This window comes from Microchirus variegatus (assembly GCF_963457635.1).
Source record: "Microchirus variegatus genome assembly, chromosome: 20".
Lineage (NCBI taxonomy): Eukaryota > Metazoa > Chordata > Actinopteri > Pleuronectiformes > Soleidae > Microchirus > Microchirus variegatus.
The window spans coordinates 1832286-1842015 of NC_139821.1; the positions used below are offsets into that span (position 1 = coordinate 1832286).

At 46.4% G+C, this 9730-nt stretch overlaps 1 protein-coding gene across 1 annotated transcript in view; it reads right to left on the bottom strand.

Annotated features, from left to right (window-relative positions):
• Nucleotides 1–9399, bottom strand: part of mao (monoamine oxidase) — a gene marked incomplete at both ends in the record, with an annotated part of 20429 nt that extends 11030 nt beyond the window's left edge. Inside the window, 3 exons of the mRNA XM_083906717.1 lie at nt 313–450; nt 967–1061; nt 9342–9399. Coding sequence (XP_083762843.1) covers nt 313–450; nt 967–1061; nt 9342–9399 — 291 coding nt within the window. The remainder of the gene's footprint in view (nt 1–312; nt 451–966; nt 1062–9341) is intronic.
• Between the last annotated feature and the right edge of the window lie 331 nt (nt 9400–9730).

The following is a 9730-nucleotide window of genomic DNA, read 5'->3' on the forward strand; positions in this document are numbered from 1 at the left end:
GTGGACGCTAAAGGACAGTGGACGCTAAAGGACAGTGGAAGCTGAAGGACAGTGGACAATACGCTAAAGGACAGTGGACGCTAAAGGACAGTGGACAGTAAAGGACAGTGGACGCTGAAGGACAGTGGACACTACGCTAAAGGACAGTGGACGCTGAAGGATAGTGGACGCTGAAGGATAGTGGACGCTAAAGGACAGTGGACGCTACGCTAAAAGACAGTGGACGCTAAAGGACGGTGGACGCTAAAGGACAGAGGACGCTAACACAGAGGACAAAAGACGAGCAGGAAAAGGACGTTCCAGAACACTCACCTTGACATAATGCACCAGGTTCTCCTGCTCGTTGACCTTGTACGTCTTCACGTCGTATTCTCTGGCCAATCGGAGGATGCGGTTCTGAGTCGGTCCGACATAAGCCCCGCCCAGATCCACCCACTTTGTCTGCTTATTCTAAAAGAAACAAACAAACAATGAAACATATAAGAAATCATCCACGAGAACAGCGCTACGCAGATGACACTTTACTCTACGCGTCAGACTCCTGTTGACGTTTATTTCCTCATATTATGAGCTGCAGACCAAAGCAATCGAATGCACTCACACCTGCAGGATTTGGTGCGCACCAAACGCGTTTTGGTCCCTTGGTTCGGTTCGGTTCGTTTGCGTCGGTGCGAAAGCGATCTCGGTACTTTGGTGGCGCACCAAATCAAATCATCGGACCGCTTTATCCGCCCTACTTTGGTACGATTGCTTTGGTCTGAAAGGCGGATCAGCGCCATGAGCGCAGCTGTTCCTGCATGGTTATCGGACCGCACTTTCGTCTGGTTCCGATGGTCTATATGTGAAAGCAAAGTGTACCCACCCACAGACCAAAGCAATGGAACTACAGGTGTGAAAGTGCCCTGATGAACATTTAAGCCCCGCCCCCTCCCCCCTGAACACAGACGTTTCTCAGAGGTTTTTTACCTGAACGGTGAACGTACGACCGCCGACGCGATCCCTGGCCTCCAGCACCAAAGGACTCAGGCCGTGAGCGTTCAACAGCTTAGCTGCACTTAGACCTGCGCGCACACACACACACACACACACACACACACACACACACACACACACACACATAATTATGTCAAAATATGGCAGAAGTTCACGTTTGGTGAAAGATCTTTGGCGTTTAATCCTCACAGCTTCTTCCTCTGAAAACAGGGATTAAAACAGGATTATCTATCTGACATTTGCCTTTTCTTTTTGAATGACTTGTTTTGAAATCGAGGAATTTATGGGAGGAGGAGGAGGAGGAGGAGGAGGAGGAGGAGGAAGGAGGTCACATTTCTGCCACCACAGGAAACGACAGAGAAAACACTTCCATCACATTAGTCCATGTATTTACTGACTTCACCATCTGCTCATTCAAGTCACAGCGACACACGAACAGAGATAAAACCATTGAGATAAATATATATCACATCATATTTATTCATAATAATAATTAAAAAAAAAAATTCAGAGAGATCTTAACTCAAAATACTAGATTTTGTATACACTTTGGTGTGGGAGAGTGAGTGGTTAAATGACAAAGACAAAGACACAAATGTGTTCTGAAGATATCACAGACGTAATCTGGTGTAAATTTAGTGAGCGAGTCTTTTGTTAAGAAGCTTGTTGTATCTCGTGTCCCTGTTAGCAGAGCCACGTTTTAGCTAGTCGACTTCCAAGATGGCTGCCACCGTAGCTACAAACTCTGCTACTTTTACTACGTTTGCAATCACGTGTGTTGTATTTGTTTCACGTTAAGCAGGTCGTACACATCGCACGGTTTCATCTTTTAACTGTAGACACGTCGCTATAATGTCGCTTCTGTTTACAGCAAAACACCAAATAGCGCTCTGTTATGACCGCTATTGCTAACGGTGGCTAACCCGAGTGTTTCCGGCTTCTGAAGTGGAACAGTTGAGTTAGCATGATTTCAGTCAGGCTAACGTGTTTACATATGTTTTAAATGCCGTGTAGCCTCAGATCAGTGAAACGGCTTCAGTGTTAGCGTGTAGCCTCAGATCAGTGAAGCAGCTCCAGTGTTAGCGTGTAGCCTCAGATCAGTGAAACGGCTTCAGCGTTAGCGTGTAGCCTCAGATCAGTGAAGCGGCTCCAGTGTTAGCGTGTAGCCTCAGATCAGTGAAACGGCTTCAGCGTTAGCGTGTAGCCTCAGATCAGTGAAGCAGCTCCAGTGTTAGCGTGTAGCCTCAGATCAGTGAAACGGCTTCAGCGTTAGCGTGTAGCCTCAGATCAGTGAAGCAGCTCCAGTGTTAGCGTGTAGCCTCAGATCAGTGAAACGGCTTCAGTGTTAGCGTGTAGCCTCAGATCAGTGAAACGGCTTCAGTGTTAGCGTGTAGCCTCAGATCAGTGAAGCGGCTCCAGTGTTAGCGTGTAGCCTCAGATCAGTGAAACGGCTTCAGTGTTAGCGTGAAGCCTCAGATCAGTGAAACGGCTTCAGCGTTAGCGTGTAGCCTCAGATCAGTGAAACGGCTTCAGCGTTAGCGTGTAGCCTCAGATCAGTGAAACGGCTTCAGCGTTAGCGTGTAGCCTCAGATCAGTGAAACGGCTTCAGCGTTAGCGTGTAGCCTCAGATCAGTGAAACGGCTTCAGCGTTAGCGTGTAGCCTCAGATCAGTGAAACGGCTTCAGCGTTAGCGTGTAGCCTCAGATCAGTGAAACGGCTCCAGTGTTAGCGTGTAGCCTCAGATCAGTGAAACGGCTTCAGTGTTAGCGTGAAGCCTCAGATCAGTGAAACGGCTTCAGTGTTAGCGTGAAGCCTCAGATCAGTGAAACGGCTTCAGTGTTAGCGTGTAGCCTCAGATCAGTGAAACGGCTTCAGTGTTAGCGTGAAGCCTCAGATCAGTGAAACGGCTTCAGTGTTAGCGTGAAGCCTCAGATCAGTGAAACGGCTTCAGTGTTAGCGTGTAGCCTCAGATCAGTGAAACGGCTTCAGTGTGAGCGTGTAGCCTCAGATCAGTGAAACGGCTTCAGTGTTAGCGTGAAGCCTCAGATCAGTGAAACGGCTTCAGTGTTAGCGTGAAGCCTCAGATCAGTGAAACGGCTTCAGCGTTAGCGTGAAGCCTCAGATCAGTGAAACGGCTTCAGCGTTAGCGTGTAGCCTCAGATCAGTGAAACGGCTTCAGTGTTAGCGTGAAGCCTCAGATCAGTGAAACGGCTTCAGTGTTAGCGTGTAGCCTCAGATCAGTGAAACGGCTTCAGTGTTAGCGTGAAGCCTCAGATCAGTGAAACGGCTTCAGTGTTAGCGTGAAGCCTCAGATCAGTGAAACGGCTTCAGTGTTAGCGTGTAGCCTCAGATCAGTGAAACGGCTTCAGTGTGAGCGTGTAGCCTCAGATCAGTGAAACGGCTTCAGTGTTAGCGTGAAGCCTCAGATCAGTGAAACGGCTTCAGTGTTAGCGAGAAGCCTCAGATCAGTGAAACGGCTTCAGCGTTAGCGTGAAGCCTCAGATCAGTGAAACGGCTTCAGCGTTAGCGTGTAGCCTCAGATCAGTGAAGCGGCTCCAGTGTTAGCGTGTAGCCTCAGATCAGTGAAACGGCTTCAGTGTTAGCGTGTAGCCTCAGATCAGTGAAGCGGCTTCAGTGTTAGCGTGTAGCCTCAGATCAGTGAAACGGCTTCAGTGTTAGCATGTAGCCTCAGATCAGTGTTTCCTGGCCTTCAGCCTCCATTCTCTTCATTCTAACCAACAATGACACATATTTCAGATAACAATAAATATCATTAGCATCAATTAGCGTTCCTAAATGCACCTTTTTAAATGATATATACAGCAGATATATGAGGATATAAAGGTGCACACAGGTTGTTTCTCTGTCGCGGTGCAGACTCAGATGTCACCTTTAAATCAGCGTTAAATCAACATTATTACCTTCTCTCAGCTAAAGGTCAGGTTTTATTGGCCCACAGCGATCACTGCAGCTTTGATCAGGAAACCTGTTTGCATCGATCGTTTCCTTGTTTTTCCCTCGAACACAAAAGCCTTTCATCAACTTTAATAACTCTATATTAGAGGAAAAGCATCATTTCAAAGGGCTGCACGAAAAACAAGTGCATGCAGCACTCACAATTGTTCACTGAGCTGATCATAATAACCCTTTCACCTCTTTTTCTTTTCATCTCTTGCTGCGTTTGATTTATTTCAAATCTAAGTAAAAAAGAATAAAAATCATCCACATTGTCATATATATATATATATATATATATATATATATATATATATATATATATATATATATATATATATATATATATATATATATATATATATATATATATATATATATATAAATATAAACAGTGTTTATGGCTAAAAAGACATAAATAATAATAATAATATAATAATAAGGTCTCCTCTCCTGCTTCATCCACATCAGAACCTTCAGGCTCTGATTGACCTAAATAATCTGGTTCTTCTGGTTCTGAGACGTTTGAACAACAAACACACGATCGCACACACATCTACGTCACAAGACTCAAGTCTGTAAACCACTCACTCTCCCTACACCAAACCCCATAGAGAAAACCAGCGATTTTAGCTCACGGTGGACACAGGACGCTGCTGGTCTACTGCTGCCTCGTGTGGTCACTTTGTGTCACTGAGTTAAGTCTAAATGAAGAATTTTAAAAGCCAAATTCATGAAAATAAAACATTTAAGGTTTGTAATGGAGGCAGCAGTGGATCAACAACTCCTGTGAACTCCTGTGTCTCTGTGATGTTAAAATCACTGGTTTACTCTATGGACTTTGGTGTGGGAGAGTGAGTGTTGGAAAAGACTCAAACAGACGCAGATATCATCTCCTCAGTGGCTGAAATCTGTTTTTCCTCGAGTCGTCGCAGTTTCTCATGTCTCTGTCATCGTCGATCGGGATGAAAATAAAGATAAATCATGACTTTTTTATTATTATTATTATTATTATTATTATGGTCTGTGATTCTCCTCAAGCTCCACGAGTCTGAGAAAATGTGAAATAAAGCAAACGTTGAGCAGGACGAAGGCTTCACTCTGTCACATCTGATTTGCTCTGGAGATGGACTCTGGTGTGTGTGTGTGTGTGTGTGTGTGTGTGTGTGTGTGTGTGTGTGTGTGTGTCTACACAAAACTCAATAGCAGCTGAGTGACAAGTGAGCCTCTTAAACCAGGTTTCTAAAAGGCTACGTATTGATCCGAGGACGGGTGGGGGGGTGGGGAGACATTTGCCAGACGCGCAGCAATCACATCCCCCCCCCCACCCACCATCTCATGTTCTCAGGACACTCACACACCGATTGGCTGTTTAGGAACCGAGGAGCGACATTGGACTGGATTGAAATTCAGAGACACAAGAACACGTCTTCACTCCAGAGTCGGCCAATCATATCACTCTGGTTACGTTTAAGCTAATCTGGAAGAAGGTTCGCAGTCGAGGGTGAAGATCAGCTCCCTCTGAACCCGAGGTTCTCAGAAGTTCTCAGAAGGTAAAGGTTGGACTGCCCACTCCAGGCCGAGGAAGAGGTCCTGCCTCTACTGGATCCATCTCCTGGATCGTGGAAGTGTCGCTCCACAGGTCTGCTGAGGTGGAAGACAGTCCATCCATCCATCATCTACTGCTTTATCCTCCACTGGAGGGTCGCGGGGGGTGGGGGGGGGGGGATGACCGACAAACTCCATGCTGAAAGGCCCTTGTTCCAACAGGAACCCGGGTCTTCTTGGTGCAAAGGCAAGAATGCTAACCACTACGCCAACCGCGGGCCTCGTTCTCAGAAGTTCTCAGCCGGTAAAGGTTGGACTGCCCACTCAAGACCGAGGAAGAGGTCCTGCCTCTTCTGGATCCATCTTCTGGATCATGGAAGTGTCGCTCCACAGGTCTGCTGAGGTGGAAGTCCATCCACCCCTCCATCATCTACCGATTTATCCTCCACCAGAGGGTTGCGGGGGGGTCATCTCAGCTGACATAGGGCGATAGGCGAGGTACACCCTGGACAGTCCTCCTTGCAAGGTTGAAAGGTCCTTGTTCCAACCAGGGCTCGAACCCCAGAAACCCAGGTCTTCTTGCTGCAAACTTGCTAACCACTACACCAACTGTAGGCCCCGTTCTTAGAAGTTCTCAGCCGGTGAGGGTTGGACTGCCCACTCCAGGTCGAGGGAGAGGTCCTGCCTCTTAAGGATCTTCTGGATCGTGGAAGTGTAGCTCCACAGGTTAAAGTCGAAGCTCTCGGTCTACCGCACCGATTACGATCACAGGCGGCCAAAATGAGTTTCCTCCACAGGGTGGAGCCTTAGAGATCTGGTTAGGAACTTGGACTCCTGGGAGAACCTCGCTGAGATGGTTCACATATCGGGACAGGGAAGCCTCCTCCTGGACCACATGGGTTTGTCCTTCTGGGAACCGACCATGGAGCCGACCCAGGACACGCAGCAGGGATTATAATCCCAGAGTTTAGAGCAGCAGCAGCACCTCCAAATCTGAGGCCATGGTTCTCAGCTGGAGAAACGGGTAGATCGCCACCTCCTGGCGAGTGAGACCCTTATTTATATAGTTTATTTATATATTTCATAATGGTATAATAATGTATTAATATAAAGCTCAATCAACAGTTTGAATAATGTTGAACAAAACTGTGGAAACAAAGAGAGGAGATGTTGATAATTGAGTGTTGTCACTAAAGAAGGAGCAGGGTTGTGTTTAGAGGGGTCAACAAACAGGAAGTGGGTGTGATGGCAGAGAGAACTTCCTGTTGGGCGAGAGAGAGAGGGAGGGAGAGAGAGAGAGAGAGAGAGAGAGAGAGAGAGTGGGGGAGGAGGTCAAACTGAGCCAAGACAGGAAACTCTCTCCCGGGTCTCTCTCCAGGATTTAGTTAAATGACACAAAGTGACCACACGAGGCAGCAGTAGACCAGCAGCTCCTGTGTCCCCGTGAGCTAAAATCACTGATTTTCTCTATGGGGTTTGGTGTGGGGAGAACTGAACACAGATCAGTGTGACATCATCACAGGTGGAGCTGACTCCGCCCCCTTCAGGTCAACAGGTACAGTTTAAAAGGGCCAGTGCTCTTTAAAATACTACTACACTTTTAAAGGGTTATTTCTTCCAAATGTGACTTAAATTAACTACTTAAAATAATTAATAATAATCTTTGTGAGACAGGGTCACATGGTCACATGGTCACATGTCGTCAAACCCTCAGGTTCTTCTTTGTGGTCGTGAAGATGCAGAAGTGAAAGTGTCTCCTCTGAATGTCCTCCGTCCTGCAGGGGTCAGTGTGGAGCTGCTGTCCCCACACTGTGCAGTGATGTCCACCCGTCCTCAGACAGTCGGACCTTTGTCTCATGTCTTTGTTGCTGCTGCAGCTGAGATGAAACTGTCCTCCTCTTCCTCTTCCTCCTCTTCCTCTTCCTCTTCCTCTTCCTCTTCCTCCTCTCGGCTGCTGTCACAAGTGTTTAGCGTTCCCGTGCCGCCGCCCCTCGAGGCGCTCACTGCTCCTGCACAGCAGAGGCCACGCCCCCCTCCTCTGATTGGACACTGACTGTTATGTGTGGAGCTCACTCAAAGGGCAGCGGAGTAAACAACGCGCTGTCGCTATGAGCAGCTAATGTGACACAGAGGGGATTACGTTAGCTGTCCGTTAGCATCTGAACCATTTAAACTGACACTGATTTCACTTCTCTGGAGGACAAACAAGAGGACGAGTGAGACGCAGAGTTCCTGATTTGGCTCAGATTCTGGAAAAATACCTGCATCACATGCCGGAAAAATTAAAAACCAGGCTCATGGAATTCCTGGAAATGTTTGGAAGTTACAGAGAAATGTTTTCCAGGCCTGGAAATAGTTTGGAATTTGAAGTCAATGTTTTGAAAGAGTTGCTCCGACTTCCAACCTCCAGGTGAAACTTCCAAGTAGGAATTTCCGACTTCCAAGTAAGAATTTCCGACTTCCAAGTAGGAATTTCCGACTTCCAAGTAGAAATTTCCGACTTCCAAGTAAGAATTTCCGACTTCCAAGTAGGAATTTCCGACTTCCAAGTAGGAATTTCGGACTTCCAAGTAAGAATTTCGGACTTCCAAAGTAGGAATTTCGGACTTCCAAGTAAGAATTTCCGACTTCCAAGTAGGAATTTCCGACTTCCGACCACAACTGGAATGAAACCATGACAGCAGAGACGACGACAACGAAACTGTTCCGCTAACTCCATCCATCCATTATCTACCGTTTCATCCTCCACCGGAGGGTCGTGGGGGGTGCTAAGTTTTAGCAAACGATAGCTCACCATTTTTTTTACATAGATATTTAAATGCAGAAATGCTACGTATTTTGTCTTTAAATTTCAAAATAATCCCAGCTTAATCTGTTAAGCTAAAGTGTTAAAACACACACACACACAAAAAATTGTCAAGGTTTCCGACGTTGCTCCGACTTCCAACCTCCACGTGAAACTTTAAATAAAATAAAAAAACTTGGAAAATTCCGACTTCTGACCACAACTGGAACGCACCGTTACAGCAGAGACGGTAAAGAGGACATTTAAGGGCGACTAAAAAGATAAAATGTTGTTTGGAAACATTTTACGTTAGCTAACCATTTATTTAAACGCAGAAATGTTACGTATTGTATCTTTAAATTTGTAAATAATTCCGTCGTAATCTAAATTATAGCGATATGATGCTAAAACTTAAACAAATGATCACGACGGTCCAGCTGAGATAAGTATGAACGCTAACATAACATATCTCAGGTTAGCCATTGTTAGCATTAGCAGTCAACGAACAGATAGACGAATACGACAGAAGTGGCAGCCATCTTAGAATCCTATGTCGGGGTTTCTGAGGTGAGCAACCTCCAGGCGAAACGCCCAACTAGGAAGCGGGAAATTACGACTTCCGACCACAACTGGAACGCACCATTATAGCAGACGTGGTAAAGAGGACGACGTCGCTGAAGGAAACGTTGCTTGGAAACATTTTAGCTCATCATTTTTTTTTAGCTATCTGAACGCAGGAATGTTACGTAGTGTGTCTTTAAATATCAAAACAATCTCACAACGTGTGAACGCGATAAATTATGCTTTTGTGACGCTAATACGTCAACAAATGATCATCGTAGGTGTTGACACTTGTATATTATTATATAGTAACACGTGCACACACACGCGCGCGCACACACACACACAAAGAGGAAACAGTGTTATGGTTTAACCCGCAGCAGCAACAGTTGTCAGTCACAGCTCATCAAGCGTCTCCATGACCTCACAGCACGCGCGCGCGGACACACACACACACACGCACGCGGACACACACACACACACGTACACACACACACACCTGATATTCCTCCACCGACCACGATCACGTCGTACGTCTGCCCCGGTGAGCTGCTCATGGTTCCGTCCGTGTCGTCTGTGTCTCTGCACTGAACACAGCATCTGTATTAAAGGCTGCAGTCCCGCCCACCGCCGCCTGACTCCGCCCCCCCCCCTCACTGCGGAGCACCGCCCCCTGCTGGACACACGGAGCGTGGACTGCAGAGCTACAAGCACACACACACACACACACACACACACACACACACACACACACACACACACACACAGACTTTGCTCAGTTGTTATCACACAAACACAGACTTTGTTCAGCTGCTGTAAAACTTCATCTTTCACACATTTAATAAATTAACATTTGTTAATATAAACATCAAAATATATATTTATATA